Genomic DNA, 19343 nt, shown 5'->3' with positions numbered 1-19343 from the left:
ACTATTTCGCCAGTTTTTTCGCGTGCGGCGATGAAGTCTTGTTACTTTTATGACAATATTTAAATTACATGCTAGTTTAAAGTCCTTGAAACAGTTCTTTAAAGTTAAAATTCGTCAATTCGGTTTTTCAGTCGGTTGTGAGTATTAAGTTCTTGCCATGTTGAAGAAGGACGATCCTGAGGAAATGGAAGTGAAATCCGAAGATGAATCCAATGATGAAAAACCCGACCTTGTCAGTGATGATGTTCCTCGTCAAAAAGAAGAGAAAGTTCAGTGATAAGGGTAGTAAAAAAGGACCAGCCAAGAAGAAACCAGTGAAGAAATTTAAGAAAGATGGAACGCCTTTTATCAGCGGTGAAATCGAATCAGAAGATGGTAAGCCCAATTGGTCTTCTGTTAAAAAAGATAAGAAAGAACTTCTTAAAATTAGAAAAGCGCATGATAGTTCTAATTACGAATTATCTGTGAGTGCTAAAAAGATTTGGGAGAAAGTGCGAAGAACAGACTGTCCGAAAGACGAGCGCTCTACTTTAATTAAGGAGCTTCACAAGCTGTTGGCAGGCAAAATGAAAAGTGTTATATTTTCCCATGATATGGCTCGCATCGTGCAGTGGCTCCTCAAACTCGGCTCCGAGGAAATTCGTCAAGCAATATTTGATGAATTGATAGGAGATGTCAAACCAATGATAACTTCCAAGTACTCCAGTACTTGCGTGAAGCGGATGTTGAAGTATGGTAATGACAAAATGAAAGAGTCCCTCATCGATGCCTTGAGTGGCTCAACAGTCAAATTTCTGAGTAATGTGATCTCTTCGCCAATTATCGAGTTAGTCTACACAACTTGGGCAAACCCGAGGCAGAAGATTCAAATGAAAGCAGAAATGTACGGTACTCTACCGCAACTTAATAAAGTGAAAACGCTCTCTGAGGCCATTACTGTGATTCCTGAAATGAAAGATGCCATTCTGCGGAAAGTTCAAGCAAACCTGAACAAGTTCTTAAAGAAAGAAAAGGTTCTCAAATCTTCCTTAGTGCAAAAAGTTCTGCTTGAATACCTCGAAACCGCAGGCAAGCAAAGCAAAGAAGAACTTCTCGAAAGCATCTCAAGCAGTCCTATCATGAACACAATCCACCTGAAAGACGGCGCCAAAGTTTGGATGATGGTCTTGTGGCATGCCTCGAAAAAAACGAAGAAAGCTATCGTCAAACAGCTGAAAGGTAATGTCAAAGAAGTTGCCATCTCTGAATTTGGACATTTGGTCTTGTTAGCATTATTTGATTACGTCGACGACACAGTGCTTCTGTCGAAGGTGCTCATCAAAGAACTCATTGAAGCTGTAGCTGACATCGTCGTGAACGAATACGGAAGAAAAGTTATTTTGTATTTGGTTGCTCATCGTGATCCTGCCTACTTTACGCCGGAACTAGTGAAAATGATGGAGAAAGGTGACGAAATCGCTGATATCAAGAAAGACAAGGAAGTTCGAGAGAAGGAGCTTCTTCAGAGTATCAGTAAGCCGTTGTTGGAGTTGGTGCAAAAAGATGTTCAGTTCTGGGTGTCCAATCATTCTATCACCATGGTCACGCTTGCGATTCTAAAGTCCGGTGCTCATCCTGAGGTAACGGCTGCATTCGAAGCGGTCTCCGATTACTTAGTTAATGAAGAGAGTAAATTGACTGATGAGACAGGGAAGGAAGTCCCCGTAGTTGAAGATCTAGGTGTCCATCTCATGCTAAAGAAACTTATTCAACATGACACGAAACAGGTGACCGTTAGCTCCAATACATTCTGTAGTGTTTTAGTAAATCGTCTGTCTGCACAAACACTGAAGAGATGGACTGAATCGAATAGGGGTTGCTTCCTTTTTGTATGTATTTTAGAATCTAAGATTCCTGAAGCAATAAAATCGCTCTCTGAAAAACTTAAAAATTCCTCCGTTTCCACCAAAATATCAAAAAATAAATCTAAAGGGGCAGAAATTCTGAAGAAGAAATTGAAAGAACTTTAATATTTTTCATTTTAGGCGTAATCAACAAGCCTGTTCTTCTGAAGTGTCTCTATTCTTTATTTTTGAAATGCCCAGTATGATTAATCAAATTCTTTCATGTGAAGTAACTAAGCCTTTCATGACTCTTTAGATGACTGGAAGACTACCCGTTGAATTTTGGTGAGGAAAATGAGTGTGAACGTAAATCATCCATACCTCAAAAGTATGAAAAATTCACCGTCTAGCTTGCGAACAGATTGTAGTTTTTTGGAAACTTTTAGTAAGCATAGAAGTGTTTTGCAGTTTATGGAAGCCTTCGGAAACTTGATCATGGACGGTATTAATAATTTTTAAAAGAAATTTACCTACCTATTTTATACTATGAACCTAAAGCCCATTTTTAATTAGGTAATGTTTCCATCTTGAAATTGTCGGGGAATATCAATTTTTCACCAAAATAAATGAAATTTGGAATTGAATAATTTGAACTATGGAGTAGTTAAAAAGTCTTTTCTAGATTTGGATTAAACATTATTTGTTGAAAGTGTTTAGAATGGCTGTAAGTTTAATGCCGACACTTCCCCTCGCAATAATGTTTCAAAAATCATGTAAACTTGATTTTAAATGACTAATAACAGTCAGTGACTTGACATGCATAGGTTTTGCAGAACGCTCATAAGATTGCAGTTTGCAGTTATGAGTAAAACTTTCCAAGAAAAATTTGCAAAGTTTTTATTTTCTGTATCATTTACTGTTGATGTTCATTTCTATCAACGAATACAAGTTTTATTCTTACAATTCGTTTTCTTTTTACTATATTTTTAAATCGTTATGTACCTACCTATGTTGGGAATTCTCAGAACTATAAATCATTACTTATGGCAACTTTACAACAATATTAACTGTTTTTGGCAGCAGAAAATTAAATCATGTTTTGAAATTTTTGATTTAAGTATCAGGTATTCAAGTTATTAATCTATGCTTGCCCCCTAAATGAGAACCATGTCATTTTTCTCAAAAATGAGGAATCACTATAGTTGACCTTACTTCGGGCGATTATATTTTCACTATGACATTTTCCATTTCTGATTTAAAAAAAAAAAAAAAAAAAAAATTATGCCACAAGTAAATAAAATAAACCAGTGAATAAGAAAATTTGACCAGGACTTGTTGAGTAATTTCGTTCTCTTAACATATGGCTTTATTAATGTTACATGTTCAGAGCAAGGTTAAGATTTCTGATGCGAAGTGCATAAAATTGTAGGTGAGAGGACTTCTCTCCTTCCTAATGACCTTGAGACGAACAATTTTTTTTTACATCATCATTTGGCACTAATAACTCTGCATAAATGATTTCAAAATGATTGGTTAGATGCGCTTTTAAATATAAGTCTAACCGGACAGTTTTTACAGAAACGCATCAAGTTTGAACAGAATTATCAGAGGTCTTGAATTTTATTCCTCCGTAAGACTCAACGTCAAGAACAAAGTTGAACAAATATTTTTTCTCGACTTTGAATTTTCTAGAAAATTTACACGATTGATTCAAAATGGTATTGCAAACTCACTTTTTCCAGAATGTGACTTGGCGCGCATCTGTCAAACTCTGTCCATTCTACTAGAGTATTTTTGATCTAAGGTGAATCTAATTTTTTCTAAGGTAAAGCTATGTTAAGGTGATTTGTCAAGCTCAAGTGACAAGGTCGAACTGGCATGCGATATATCACATCGATTAAGTCAGAAATCACGGCAGATTTTGAATTTTTAGCAAAAAAAAAAGGACAATGGACCCTGCACATAAGTCTAAAGAATAATTCTAAACCCAAAAATCGGCAAAATTCAGAGAAATTAAAGCAGGATAGTGTTAGGAAAAAACCCTTGCATTCGATACAGAAATCGATAGCTGAACCGAATGTGAGGTTTTTTCTTAGCACTATTCTGCTTTCATTCCTCTGAGTTTCACTGATTTTGGGGTTTCGAATGATTCTTTAAGCTCATGCTCATGCTTCAGGGGCTATCGTCCTTTGTTTTGCTAAAAATTCAAAATCTACCAAGATTTCTGACCTAAAAGATGCGATGTATCGCATGCCAGTTTGACCACTTCTTTTGAGCTTGACGAATTACCTTAGGAAAAAAGTGAATGTGGAGATTATTAAATTAATTTGAAAAAAAGGCTAGTTTCACTTTGAATTATAAGAATACAATCGGAGCCATTAAATCCAGAAGCACATAACAACTGGTTATTCCAAAACATTTCATGTGAAACTCCATGATTGGTAAAACCAGAATAGGTATCTAAGCAAGAAAAATTCATTGTCTTGTTTTTCGCTGCCAATGTCTTAACTTTAGAACTTAAATCTTTAATCAGGAGCTGTAAAAAAATGTCCAAATAATTAGCCAATGCATACTATGTGTAAACCTGTTCTGGTTTCAGCCAAAAATTAAGAGAGAAATCAGTATTATAAAGCGACATTGGCTTGACAGCTAGTTGAGCTAGTACAGGTTCACCGTATGGGTAGGACTTTAAAATAATTTAGCACCCAGGATAGCTCTACTGTGCAATGCAAAAACACCGTAAACGCCGTTTCACATTTTAAGGAAACAATGTATCATAGCAGAAAAACTTTTATGGCTTGGAACAATGTTTTTATAGAATTCTTCCGCAAATACTGTCAAGAACTCATCCTGAAAATTTGAGGGGCACGGGTAAAACAGTTTTTATCATGAAGTGGTAAGTTCCAAAAAAACCGAGGGAAAAACTTGATGAATTTACGGTGTTCTTGCTTAGCACGGTGGAGCCAGTCATGAAAAAACTTCCTTGGGTCAGGCTCACATTGAATTTCATGTAAGAGATGAGAGGATGTTCTGTGAGAAAAGGCAACTTCTTGACTAAAATTAAATATTTATTAATATATAAAAAATAATAATACTAAATGCAACAATTAAATATAAATAAACACTAAAATAATTTAGGAGCCTTCTTAAAACTCATATTGTTGCGTAGAAGTGCCAAAATCAAGATAAAATAAGTTACAAATACAAACGGGGAGGAAAAGGGAAGAGCATTATAAGTAATGGAAAAAAGAAGGGAAGAAGTGAAAGGACGAATGATATGTGGAAGTATCAAATGAAGAGAAAGAAAATAATACTGTGAGGTCATAGTATTTTTAGCCGCACATGACCATGCGTACGAATTCTTCGTAGTTGACGTTTCCTTGGGAATCTTCTTGACCTTGCAGTAACTGTTCGACTTCTTCATCGGTTAATTTTTCACCTGTACACAAGAGAAAGAACCAGGTTTTACTCTCTGTTAAGTATGAGAATTACAGAAAATGGATGATGTCAAAAATTAAAATGTGACTGTTCACTAGATAGGAACCTTAGTACTGAGAAAACTCAAACTTAAGATACTGATACCACCAGATTAAGGAGAGTTTTACAAATATTTCAGGTAAACAGGCTCAGAAATATGAAACCAAACAGAATTTTTGACGGTTTGAGATCAGCGGTTTTGAAGAAGCAGTTCTGCAGAAAAGCATTGTAAACTTGGAATCCAGCATTTTAAGTGTAAAAGAAGTATAATCGAAAACTGGAATTCTTATTTTTTAATCAACGCAAAATAAATGGCTCGACTCTTGAAAAAGGATAATGCGTTTTAAGTTTTGAAAAGTCCTAACTTTTTTCTGACATAATATAACTAAAAAATGTCTGAGACAGGTATTAATTTTCTCCTTCCGGCTCATAAAATGTAATGTCTTTAACAAATTCACTGCAGAAAATACAGTTTTATGCGCAATGATTTCATCAGGGGTGCAGAATGTTATTTGCCTTCCATTTTAAGTAATACCCTCTTTTCCCCCCAAATTTTCAAGGCTAAGACCCAAACCTTTGTTTGTAGATTAGAAACTGAAGGGGAACCTTGAGCTTAGGAAACTTAGAAAATTCAGGGAAAAAGATATATTATCTAGATTGCATTGTCACCCTGATTTTCACAAAAATCTCTCAAAGATCTGACTCATACTTTCAAGTCAGGCAATCGATCTGCCAAGGTTAGGGGGCAGGGAGGAGATATGGTCCCTGCCATAAAAGATAAACTACTCTCTATGAGAACTACTACTCTCTATATACTCTCTTCTACTCTCTAAGAACTACTTGATAGGAAACTCATTTTTCCTGATTTAAGAATAACGTTAGCCTCTTTTTTTTTAATGGTTTGATATTTTTTCACATTTTTGATTTAAAAATCATTCCTCCTTAGATTAAAAAGGATGTTAATGTTTCATGGGTTCTTACCAAGAGTGGTCAGGAGATGACGTAATTCTGCGGATAAGATGAAGCCATTACCGTCCTTGTCAAAATGTCTCAGACCTTCAATGAAATCATCAGCTGTGTCTGCAGATCGGTTTTTGGAAATAGCTTGGTAAATTGGGAGGAACACTTCAAAGCTGATACGCTCATCTGAAAAAATATGGAATTAATTTGATGGTGCAGTGAGAAAAATTATATTACTACTATCTTCATGACAATATCAGAATCAATCAACACATCAATGGTTAAATGCCGCAAATGTGTATCTCAGTTGCAAAGTGTAAAAATCTTCGGTTAGGGATGTTTAAGTTTCTTTGCAAAAACTAATTAAAAAGTTTCTTTGCAACTTTGATAGATTTTTAATACAATGAGTGCGGAACATAAAAAAAAAAAAATTTAAAAGAGACCGTCCAATCATTTTCACAGGAAAAAAATAAAAACTTTCAAATCAGTCCTGTTTTCCAGGTCTCATGTTTTCCACCAATCTGTTACTAGGTTACCCAGGGGAGCAGAAAGTTTATAGCTTTCCCACTTCATGGTTATTTACCATTCCCATTTACTTCTTTCGGTTAAGTTTTGAAGGGTCGCATATTGCACATATTATTGTACTTTTTCGTCTAAAGATGTACCAAGCAGATGCAGGTCTGTAAATTGTACTCCTCTTTATTATACTGATAATTACCCCTAGGGCCAAAATGCATATGGATATGTAATAAACCCCACCTATCTATTTTACTCGCATCTGTTTCGCGTATCTCTAGTCGAAAAAGTACACTTTTTTCACATGAATCTGATCAGCTAAGCATTTTGAATTCACACAGGGGTGTTATCTCTGATTTATGCAGGGCCGAGCAAGTTTTGTTTTTTTTTTTCCCTGCTCAACTTCTTACTTTGGAAATGGCAGCGGCTGAGCATTTTCTCCGGCTCCACTCAAAAGCGCAGGGCCCCCCTCAAAACACGCCCCTGAATGTGTATCAAAGTGTGGAACTACGATATTTGTTTATGGAGCACTTCAAGTTCGAGTGAGTGGAAAAACACGACTTAAATGTCTGCATAAACCTTTGATTGTGAAAGAATAAGAACTTGCACAACTGTTTAATGGACCTGACAAGTTAAAAAAAAAATACGTTGTCTATTTTAGGAGGAGACAAAGGTTTAAACAGAAAGGGCGAGGGTTTACCTGGTTTGTGTTGATGAGTGAATTTTTTGACGTCACTCTCGGTGGGGTTCTGTCCAAGAGCTCTCAAAGCATCTCCTATCTGAGAGACATGGATCTTGTTGTCACCTCGACTGTCGAATAGCTGGAAGGCTTCTTGGAATTCTAGAACAGATAAAACAGAAGCTTAAGAGTCAGTGGAACGCACAAACAAATTTTATGACAGGTTCTACCAATTTGACAGCAAATTCTAACTAATTCAGCTCTACTACGAGATAAACGACCGAAGATTAACAATAAGGTACCCTTGGATCAAGAAACAAACTATTTTAAATTTTCTGCAGCCAGATTGTTGAAACTGTCACTAGCTAGTTCGGCAACATAAAACAAAACGTAGTCCTATCTGCGCCATGTAATCTATCGATTTTCAATTCTTGTTGTGCCGACATAAATTTCAACAGTCAGGCCACTGATTTCTTCACCTATGTCAGAATGAAATTGGTACTACCTACGTATTGAAACCCTGTTTGTATCTGTAACCAATCCATGGGTCATCGATAATCCTAGTAAAATTTTTCATGGCGGTGTCAGAAACCAGCCATTTGTTTTGAAGGAGATTTATTGGATGAAATATTTAGTTTTAGCTGACAAAATCTGGTTAGAGAAAGTTGTATGAAAGTATTTGAAAATCTTGAGAATTAAGTTAAGAAGATATTAGGTGTCAAATGAGTGGAAACCTGTAGTCGCTTCTGATTCTTTTCACAGTTTAAAATTGTCCTTTTTGTGACATGGTACCTTCATCTAATTGAAAGTGCAGATTCATTTTCTGCTGCTTGCGCTTAATCTTTAAGTCTTAAGAATTAAATAATCGATTAGGGAAAAACATCAGTCTGAATAATTTCTTACATTTAGTGATAAAAGTACCTCATTCAACTTTGGATCGAGCTCCGAGTAAAACAAAGAGTGATGATAAGCAGAACAAAAATTTCAGTGACGCTAAAGAGAGGTATTAAATTAGCAACCTGAGAAACATTAGGTACTGTAAGCTGGTATAAGAAATTTAAACTACGATTAGGGTTGCCAATTCATACCAGCAGACAGGGTTTGTAATTATTTCTGTGACCAATTAAAAGTATATCTCTCGTGAAAAATCTGAACAATTTGAACAGCTAAGTATTTCACTGAATATTTACGAGCATTGGCGGGTAAAAATTTCTCACTTGTTCAACAAATATACACTGAAACGAGCTTCCCGCCTTTTGGAGCAGGGAAAAAAGGGAATAGATACCACCCACATTGACCATTCAAGACGAATTGCCGATTTTGTTTTACACATGAATAAGAGATTGATCCAAAAGAACAGGGAAACAGTCACAAACGATCTGCACAGAAAGTTGTCACTCGATTTCTTAGAATTTCGTTGTCAGTATTGGTGATACATTCACTAAGACCGTCTAGTTTAAAATGGGGGGTGTAAGACTGTAGTTGGCACAACCGCATTGCACAGAAACAAAGAGAATCCAGAATAATAAACAAGCACACAACAAACACCGCGGTATTAAACAATGACGTTGGGTATCGTAGCAGGAAGTCACGGCAAAATTGGAGCACCAAGATGAAAACTTATAGAGTATTAAAAATCAATCAAACTAAAACACGGACCTTCCACAGAAGTCATGACTTTTTTCTCAGCTTCATATCCATACATTTTGATGAAGAGGTAATCACAGACTGGGACAAAGGAAGATGAAGAGGCTCGAAAATTTTAGAGGCTGGAGATTCTTCACCATATATGAGAGGACTAAATGTCTGAAAGGGGATAACATAATTGTAAAAGTAAACTTACAATCCATGTCCTTATAAGGAAAAGTTTAGCTGATTGGGTGTGTCATTACACAAAGCTCTGACCTCAATCTCTTATAAGGCTCAAATAAAACTCCAACTTACCAGCCAGCTGGTCTTCTGTGTAGGAAACCTGTAACAGAAAGGGAAGATGCGATCAGTTGGACTGAAATTTTGGCGAATGGGATAGCTAAACATGCGGATGAAATTGGAAATTTGCAGGAAACTTACCATTTTCTTTGAGATTTGACGGTTAGAGACTGGAGCGAAGAAACTGATCAGGATGAATCACCGAATTCCAAATACGGATAAAGTTTTTTCTTTTTTGTCTCGCGAATAGACGTCAACATAACCTATACGCCTTCGAGCAAGACCAAGGCCGTTCATTGGCTCCCGCTCGATTTACCTGCTGGTCGCTGATTGGCTATCCACTTATCGTTATTTGTGGCGGGAAATATAAATCGTCGGGCTTTTTTAGAGGGAGCGACGATTTCCCTCTACACGAAGAGTAGTGGCGTTTCGTTAAACTAACTGTTAATTTGGAACGGGATTAAGGACTAAATGGACTGCAGACTGATTTGGTGATTTAGAGGTGGTTTTTTCTGTAATGAAAAGAGAACATACTGATATATGGGGAAATAAATTGAGAGAGAGGAGTGGGCGGCAAAATGTTTCATCCTCAGAGAGCAGTCTAACATTTCAGTTCTTTTCGACTTGCAGTGATGCATGCGGTGACAGCAATTTCAATTTCAATTTAAAAGCAAAATAATACGGAAGTTATTGAGAGGTTACCTATTACTAATTTTTTTAAAATCAAAAATTTAAAATAAGAGCCCTCCTCAGTAAGAAAATCAACGATTGATCCATAATGCAACTTCAGTCGGTATTTTTGCTAAGACAAATGATTCATGATTCTATAACTTTCGTGAGCGACTTACCGAAAAAGCTGGGAAAATTAGACGACTCTTTAAAGTTTTCAGCGGCGTGGCATGAATGATCGATCATCGATATTTCGCCATTATTAGCTATGGTAACCCTTTTCTTCGATCCTATTCCATAGGTTTAAATGGAAGATCAATCGATTTATCACAAAGCACGCCATGCTACTGAGAGTTTTCTCGGAAGTAGGCTGTAATGGTCAAAATAATGCTAAAACTACTGACTTACCGCGTATCGCGGTTTTCCACGTTGCAAATCTCTTGTCAAGTTGTCACAATACATTGTTTTAAAGAGAGCAGAATGGTCACAATTTTGCACAAAATTTCGTGTTATTTCCGTTTTAGCTGTCGTCGAGAATTTAAAATCTTGAAAAAATGAATAGAAATATTAATATTTTTCTATGGAAGTATCATTTAATTCTCTGTTAAGCATGTTTTATTTACATTAGGTGGCGGGAGGTAGAAACTGCATCGAGAAAAAAGTTAAGTTAATTTAACATTCTGGATGTAAAAAAAGTGTGCGAGAACTTACAAAATGCTGAATAAACTGCTACAGCAGTTACTTTAGCAATGTCAAGGTGTAAAACTAACTGCCAAAGCGGGTAATTCAGCATTTTTTGAGTTCTCGCACACTTTTTTTACATCCAGAATGTTAAATCAATTTCACTTTTTTTTCGGTGTGAAATTTAAACAAAGATGATGGTTATTTTTGGTGTCTTTGAATGGAGAAGCATCCTCAGCCCCTGGAATGTATATTCAATATTTTTCATGAATTTCACAGCCACAAAATTTCATGAAATATCTCAAGGAAATTTCCAATCCCTTATACAGGGTAATCCAGGGTTAAACGGCCAGACTGCAGGAGCCGAAACACCCCCAAACTCCTTCTTTAAATTGAGATTTCGATTTTATTTCGATCATCTATGAATTCAGGGCATAAAAGTACAAGGGAGTACAAATTTTTATGAGATTTGGTTCAAAACCGTTGCCAAAATTCAGGGAAAACGATTTACTTTCCGAAATTTTGGGAGGTCGTAGCTCCAACTGGGGGGCATTTTTGGAAAGAAAAACTTTTTACAACAAAAAGCCTTAGTTTGACCCATATAACACGCTCCTGCAGTCTGAACGTCTAACCCTGGATCACCGCTCTCGCATTGGCGGATCCAGCAAATTGGCAACATTGCTTTTCTCAATTTCAACCTATGGAAATGTATATCGATTCTTGGAGGGGCCAGGTGCTCCGACAAGAATCGATTATTTAACATAGGTTTAAATTGAGAGAATCCGGTGTTGCCAAATTGCTGGATCCGGCTCTGCGCTCTAACTCGAGTCCGAGTGCCTTCCTTCCAGTAATGGAGATGTTGCATGTGTGAGGAATTTGCAATTTGACTGTTGAATCTCATCCAAAAGTTGGCGAGAAACACGATGGTGCCACTGGTTTTCTCTGAAATCAACTCCCAAGCTCAAAAAAGCTCTCAAAGTTGAGGCCAAAATGGAGGGGATATCCCACGCTACCCTGAGAGTCCACCTCTACATCAAGACAAACTCTCCATGCAAAGATAGGGAGCAAATACATTAGCAGGGTTGCCACTTTATTTGGGGACTCCAAAACTGAAAACACGGCAACCCTGCTAATGTATTTCGATGGTGAAACTACCAAACCACGTATCTCGTTTGCGGTGTTTAAAAATTTACGCTCACATTTTATTTTTTTGAAGTTGACCAAATCAATATCATTCCTTGAAATTTTTACAGAATTTTCTCCGCGCGAAGAGGAAAAATCACAGAAATTTTCAAGACTGGACGTTAAGTAGTTTTCCATTTAAAAAATAAAGTATGGCAGGAAGTCTGCGACGTCGCAAACCGAGAAACGTAGTTTGGTAGTTTCACCGTCGATTTGTTCCCTATCTGTGCATGGAGAGTTCGTCTTGATGTAGAGGTGGACTCTCAGGGTAGGGTGGGATTGGGATATCCCCTCTATTTTGGCCTCACTTTGAGAGCTTTTTTTCGAGCTTGGGAGTTAATTTTAGAGAAAACCAGAGGCACCATCGTGTTTCTCGCGAACTTCCACATAAAAATCAGTAGTCCAATCGCAAATCCCTCACACATGCAACATCTCCATTCTCTGCCGCACCACTAAATGGACGTATTTATGCTAAAAGGAACTATGTGCATAGAGTTTGCGTAAGATATAGTTCCTTTCAGCATAAATACGTCCAAATTGTCGTTTGCCAGTTCGAAAAAACAATTCTGAAGTTTTCCACATCAATTACTATGAATTTGCGTCTCCGATTATGGCAGTCTTGCTCCGAGGTTCTCTCTTCGTCGTCGTTTTCAGATAGAGGAGATCCGCCTTGATTCTCGCCTTGACTTCCGAAACGGACACTCGAGCGCTCTCGAAACGTCAAACGAGAGATTGCAAGATCGTTCGTGGAATATTTTGTCGACATGAAGGCTACTCTGTGGTAAATGTACTCATTGTTTTACATCTCGGCAACAGTTATTGAACTTGAGACTGTTCGGATGTTGCGGAGATTCTGGTATTGCCATTTTTGCTATACCGAGTTGTTTATCGTTTGTAACAGCCTACGCTGTCGGACTGAGGAAGAACGCCGTATGAGACTTTAGGCGTTGCCTAGTTTCTTTCGATAAAATACAAATTTCTTGGAAGTAAGTATTTTACTTCCGCTCTCTCGGACAACTTACTTAGTTTGCAATTTAATCTAAACTCTTTGAGAATTTCAATAAAAAATGTGATAAAATAAACTTTTTATTGGGGGAAATTTGGCAACATCCCCAGATAAGACAGAAATATTTAGCCAATATTTAAAAAATATTGTTTTGATATTTATGCAAGCATAGGGCCAATATTGGTTAAATATTGAGCCAATGTTAAAAGTGTACACCATATTTCCGTTTGGCATAAATACTGTGCCAATACTTTAAAATACTGTGAAATACTGTGCCAATACTGTGAAAATATTTTTATAATATTTCGGGTAAACATATCATAGTTAAAAATACTAAATAAAGATTCTTTAAATATTTTTTTAAAAAAAAATGTTGATTAAAATATTTGCCCAATATTGTAAAAATATTATGTCTTATCTGGGTCCACATGTTTATGCACCTCAGCAAGGCAGCAAGGGCATGGGGATTTCAATTCACGGAGGTAACATGTTTAATAGAGTTATTTTTGTCAAGTGAGGTCAAAGATTCAAAGTTTGAGATTCCCAAGAAGATCTCTCTAAAAACGTCCGGAAAATTTAAAACGTAAAAGGGATTATTGTGTCCTGAGGATGGTTGATTGGAACTTTAAATAGCTTTTTTTCGAAATCGAAAAACTGAAAATGTGGTCTGAAAGATATGTAGGTAAAAAAGTGGTAAAGTAGTGCTGGGTCCACTCTATTTTTTGGAGAGCATTTTTTGGTCTTGCTTTCCCCTCAAAATAATGTATGGATCCAGCACGATTTTACCACCTTGTTATGAGCGTATATGTACATATAAATTTATTCACAACACCTCGAATGTACGAAAACTATTAAACTGCTGACCGTAACTATTGGAAATTGTACGTGCATGTTATCAACTTCCCTTCTCGCTGCTTTTTCCACGTATGAATATTCAATCGTGTAATTCTACAGATAAAATATTTGTGCCACAGATAGATAATTCTGAAACAATGCCTGGAAAAATAAATTAAACCGATAGGAAGTGAAAATGAAAGCGTCGTGGTTGGCAGAGGAAATGTTGCGCACGTATTGAAGCGGAATAATTCCTTTGAATATGTGGTGCATCGTTTTGTTTTTAAATTTTCAATGAAGAGAAAATTTGCCGGGTAATCGATTTAAAAAAGAGAATTTCGCAAAATGTCAAAGAACGTGACCATGCTGATGTGCTTTGTGCTTTCAATCTTTATGCTGAGTAAGTTGGTTTTTTGTTTTCTTATTGTTTCCTCTAGTTATCCGCGGGTCTTGGTGACTTGTTATCAACTTTAGAGTTCGTGCAAAACATTGAATAAGCACGGCGCATTCTGCCGTGGTGTTAAGGAAGAACGCCGTATGAACTTTCGAGAGTTGCCAAATTTCCCTTGATAAAACATGTATTTTTGACAACATTCGTGCATATTTTTCCTTGAAATTTTCGGACATTTTTTGATTAAATTGCGTACAAAATCGTCTGAAAATTTTGCACAATAATATTCACAATTTTCCGAGTAATTTCGGTTTTTATCGGAGGAAACCTGGCAACGTCTAAAAGTTCATACAGCGTTTTTCCTTACCACGGCAGCATTGGCAAGAAACGATCGACGTAACTCGTGGATTCCGTGTTTCGTGAGCAATGTTTGACTCTCCTGAGACGAGATTTACGTGCTGAATGAAGACGAGAAAATGGACCACATTTTGCAATTTGGAACTATAAATTGGACCGCGTTTAACAGAAAGGAACCAAGCCACATCAGCTATTGCCAAATTTAATTGGGCAATTTAATTTTTTACATGAAAACGGTTGTGTGGATTTTCGTGCAAATTTCAGTGAAAATTCTCCGTGGTGCGAAGTAAATTCCTTAAAATTTTCAAAGCAATCCGAACAACCGTTCTCTCGTCAAAAATTTAATTGCCCAGTTAAACTTGGCAATCGCTAATGTGGCTTGGTTCCTTTCTGTTAAACTCGGTCCAATTCTAGCCCGGTTTAAAAACAACGTATGTGCCATTAGTTTCCCTGTGCACATAAGTGTTTTTCCAGAAGAACCAGACTTTATAGTTCCAAATTGCAAAATACAGTCCAAATTGGATAGTAATTACCTACTACCCCCTTCCCTTTTGAAATCAAGGATAAAGAAAAAAAATTGAAGAAATCTCAATGCAGTTGTGATGATTGAAATTTGAATTGGATTCTTGATTTGATAAATTAGCCACCTATGAATTGAATAATTTTTAAACTGTTTACATTTCTCTTCTAGGAATCAAGCCTTAATATATCTAAATTTTTCAATATATTTTACTGTGGAATGGGCTTTATAAAGTATTGTTGCAGAATTTATGCATTTTCAATATAATTAAGCGATTTCTTTAAAGGTTGAAAATATTATTGTCTTTCCGTCATATGCTTCATTTCGGTTTCCTTAAATTATTTGTCATGAATAATATTTTTAAAAAAAATAAATAAATAAAAAAAAAAATCCCTTTCACTCGCGTTCAGAAACTCAGAGAGATCTCCCTATTTTCAATGTTGAAATCCAAATTTTCTCTCTGTTATTTACCTCCTCCATGTGAACGTCAAAAGGATTTTTTGTTGATTTTTCTTTCACATAGTCTCTATACGCAGATTTTTTAATATACCTATTCAATTGTTGCCGATGTATTGAGTCAAATGATCCATTTTTTTCTTAAATCGACAAGCAAAAATGAATCAATAACCCAAGGCAATGGTGAATCGATTAGACATTTGAAGGGCGTAAAGAGCAAGGCGCATAAGTGCAGTTTTTTTTTTTTTTTTTTTTTAAAAAAAATTGAGATATCAATGATTTCTAGTAAAACTAGTTTTAATGCATATTCTGTGAAAAATTAGCTTCCAAATTCCAATTTTTAAGCATCCGAAAGTCAGCTTTAATTTTCTTTCCGCCATACGAATCTGCGTGATTTCGAAACTTCTAACACGTATTTTTCGAAATAAAGCAAAAACTCCACTTATGCGCCTTGTCCTCCAAGCCCCTCATTTTGTGTCAGCGCGATTCTATCTCAATAGTAGCCGAGTGTGCCTGACCGACGAGACATGAAGATTTGCTCTAAACGGAAGATATATTGCAGCGTGTGAAACTGAAGGCGTTTTTAAAAGACAAGAGATAAGGCTCCAAATTATGTCTGTCTTTGAGCAATATCTAAAGCACACTACCGCTGCATACATTCGGCTTAAAATCAATGAGAAATCGACCCATAGGTTAGTTCAGCACCATTATACTAACTGTCGTAATCTTAAAGAGCCGTATGCATACTCATTCCTGATCATATGTACAATCAGAAGCGTCGAGAATTTTCGGCCTTGAGATACGTGAAAATTACACACATTAACTGTCTGTAGCTTTGGGTCAAAGTTTCATGATATTGTGGGGAAACTTTGGTTGAATCGACTTTGTCATACAAATTAAAATTAACTACCACCAAATTTTTATTCACTCATATTATTGCGAGAATGAAATCAGTCGCATTTTAGGATCATCAATAATTAACCTTTTTTGGACGTACTTTTGCCAAACGGAACTCTGTGCATTAAAACTTGAGCCCTGAGACCCATACAAATGTATCCATATTAGAGCTCACGTCATAATGTACATAGTTCCGTTTGCCAGAAATAGATACGCCCGTTTAGACCAGGTAAGGACAATAAATGCATTTTTAGCCATCAACATTTTAATGGACCATTGTAAATAAACCATATTTACTAAATATGATTATCACGGTGGTGAAAATACTGTTCAAATACTGATCGGGGCTAGATCCCGGTTCTTGCTGATTCAGACTCCATGATTAAACCGCGCTGATCGAGGAAAGCCTGTATACGTTGTCGTCCCTCTGAGCGCCCTTCTGTCAGTGGGGCAACGACATACACTGGAAAAAAAAACCACATTTGATCTAGAGTCCAGACTCTTGAAAACATCGACAAGAAAAAATACTCTTGATTCAATCGGATTTTTTCTTGAATCAAAACAAAATCCGCTTAAATTAAGAGGCTTGGTCCTTGATTTAAGCTAGATTCTGATTGAATCAAGAGTACTTTTTCTTGTCGATGTTTTTAAGAGTCTGGACTCTAGATACAATGTGTTTTTTTCCAGTGTACCTGAACAGCGGGCTGGTTATTGAAATTGATGGACAAAGCGATAGACAAAGAAGACATGGGGAGTGTGGAGCTCTCCTATTGGTTGAAATGCATGGCTCCTATAGACTAAGGGAGAAAATTATGGACTAACTGTAGGGTCTCTCGTGAGTTGCCGTTACCTACCTCCTTTGTCCATTGCAGCCACTCGTTTCCACCAATATGATCCCTCTATATACCTTTTGTCTGCTTTGTCTATAGCTTTATCTATCAATTTCAAAAATCGGCCCCCGCATAACCTGTTCCTTACTTCGCAGGCTTTACACCCACGATGGCGGCTGAGTACCGATGGCTGGACTTCATCAGACAACCTGTCAATGCATGGTGGGATGTTGCAAGGGTAAGTCCTCGAACTGGTGAGCCAGTAGAAATGATAGAAATATAAAACCTCCCTGGTAAAAATTGGCAGTAGAATCGCTGTCTTCCAAAATACCATAGACCTACAGCCGGCTGTAAGATTTCCAATAGCTTCTATAGCCGGCAACACAATTTCTTATAGCCTTTAATAGCCGCGCGATGACGACTAAGCAACAGCCGGGCGATAAAGTGTATGCTAAACGTTACTAATTACGGATGCTAAGACTTAGTGAGTTTTTGGACTATCGCTCTCTTTTTGGGCCGTAGTATCTTGATTTATTTTGCGAGGAAAGCTCCGTACTTTTGAAGGATGCCTGCCATTCCTAATATGTTGGAGCGCCTTCAATTTCGTATGATACTGTGCAATACCTCTAGTGTGAAATAGTTGCTTCAAGCGCCATGGTACGCTGCGGCGCGGCGCGGCAGGCTGGCAGCCAGCGGGAAACGCGCATTGTGGCGCCTTCAAACCTAACAGGAATACTTCACGCATTGCGCAATGCGTGAAGTATCCCTGTTAGGTTTGAAGGCGCCAGTGCGCCGCCGCTCCGCTTTGTGTTAGGCTCTAATATTTAATCTCGTTGAGTCAGCGTTTTTCAACTCATGACTTTGAAATGTTTGCACACTCTTTACGGATTATTCTCATTTTTATTTGATGAAAAAAAAAATATGTAGTAAAGGAAAATATAATGTGCGTTTTGTAAATATTAAGGTGATTCCGTACAAACTTAAGGGTTTACAAAGCACACGAATTTCTACACAATTTCTTATGGCCTTTTATGGCCGATGGCGAAAAAGCAACAGCCAGGCGACAAAGTGTAAAGCCCGGCGATGCGAACCATAGCCCGGCTGTATAAGTTTTTATCGCTTCGTGTAGCCCAGCCGTATAATTTTTTCCACTTTCTACAGCCAGCTATATGATTTTCTATCGCCTTCTTTGGTCGGCTATAAGAACTCCTATGGTATTTTGAAACGCAGCTCCTATCGCCAATTTTTACCAGGGCTGCAGCGCTTTATTTTTTCAGGAGTGTCTCTCGGATCTGACCGCATATTACGAAGCTTCTAAAAGCCTATCAAAACCGACCTTTTCTTTAATAAAAAGAGATGTCCCTCAAATGTATCCCAAGCAAAACCTTGAGATGACAAACCTCTCGTAAAAAGTTTAGATTGAGTTCACAGCTCGTTCCGGCAGCAAAGGGTTTGAGTTTGCATTTTTTACCATTTAAGATGCCAATATTTTTGAAGTTACTCGGTAAGATCATCTTAGTAGTACTTGACTTTTGGTGGAAAAATTAAAATACGAGAGAAAATTCGATAATATAAAACGCAGTCATAGTTTTACTCTGGTTCGATTTGACCAACTAACAATATTAACTGTTCAAATATTATAACTTTTACGACTATTTTCTGTTTCATAAAACTCTTTCTTGATGCTTAAGTTATTCGCTGTTCGCACGAGGATATGTTTGTATCCCCACATCTGTAACTTTAAATTGAAATTTGCACAAGTGCTTAAGTGCTGAACTTTTCTTATGTTGCAGAGTGGGTTTAACCATGGGATCAGATTCGGTCGACCCTCAGAATATAGGGAATGGCGGCGGAGCCACAGAAAGCATAAACCCTATTTCAGGCCCTCCAAGCCTATGATTGATGAAGACGTGACTTATGGTGATGATCTTAATGATCTGGATGAGCGATCGGCGAGAGACGATTTTCAGCAATATCCGGACTAAAAAAAGATAAATAAAAAACGGACAAAAGTAAATAACTATCAAGTTCTCAGTGATTTTAATTTTAGCGCATTCCTCGGATTGCCTTAGCTGTGTATGCCCGGTTGCGGAGGACCATTTGACGCAGGAACTTTGATCCCGCTTGTACAACTAG

General features: G+C 37.1%; 3 protein-coding genes across 4 annotated transcripts; 2 read left to right on the top strand and 1 right to left on the bottom strand.

Moving 5' to 3' along the window:
• Positions 1-6: 6 nt before the first annotated feature.
• LOC109034232 (Pumilio and CPL domain-containing protein penguin) lies at positions 7-2786 on the top strand. Its single transcript, XM_019047259.2, has one exon. It carries the CDS (start codon positions 204-206, stop codon positions 2007-2009), a length of 1806 nt encoding a protein of 601 aa, XP_018902804.2. The 5' UTR covers positions 7-203; the 3' UTR covers positions 2010-2786.
• Positions 2787-4878: 2092 nt separating this feature from the next.
• Positions 4879-9668, bottom strand: Mlc-c (Myosin light chain cytoplasmic). Of its 2 annotated transcripts, XM_019047331.2 has the most exons (5): positions 9526-9668; positions 9400-9427; positions 7477-7617; positions 6282-6446; positions 4879-5262 (listed from the first exon to the last, which is right to left on the bottom strand). In XM_019047331.2, the coding sequence occupies exons 1-5, from the start codon at positions 9526-9528 to the stop codon at positions 5156-5158; spliced, it is 444 nt and encodes a 147-aa protein (XP_018902876.1). In that variant the 5' UTR covers positions 9529-9668; the 3' UTR covers positions 4879-5155. The 2 variants fall into 2 exon arrangements, with proteins under 2 accessions (XP_018902876.1, XP_018902875.1); XM_019047330.2 differs by lacking the exons at positions 9400-9427; positions 9526-9668 and adding an exon at positions 9115-9298.
• Positions 9669-13382: 3714 nt separating this feature from the next.
• LOC109034191 (uncharacterized) lies at positions 13383-19230 on the top strand. The gene is made up of 3 exons (XM_072304437.1): positions 13383-14156; positions 17363-17445; positions 19001-19230. Exons 1-3 carry the CDS (start codon positions 14102-14104, stop codon positions 19190-19192), a joined length of 330 nt encoding a protein of 109 aa, XP_072160538.1. The 5' UTR covers positions 13383-14101; the 3' UTR covers positions 19193-19230.
• Positions 19231-19343: the final 113 nt, after the last annotated feature.

This window comes from Bemisia tabaci, chromosome 9 (genome assembly GCF_918797505.1).
Source record: "Bemisia tabaci chromosome 9, PGI_BMITA_v3".
In the NCBI taxonomy this organism is placed as follows: Eukaryota; Metazoa; Arthropoda; class Insecta; order Hemiptera; family Aleyrodidae; genus Bemisia; species Bemisia tabaci.
This window is presented reverse-complemented; position numbering and strand designations above follow the sequence as displayed.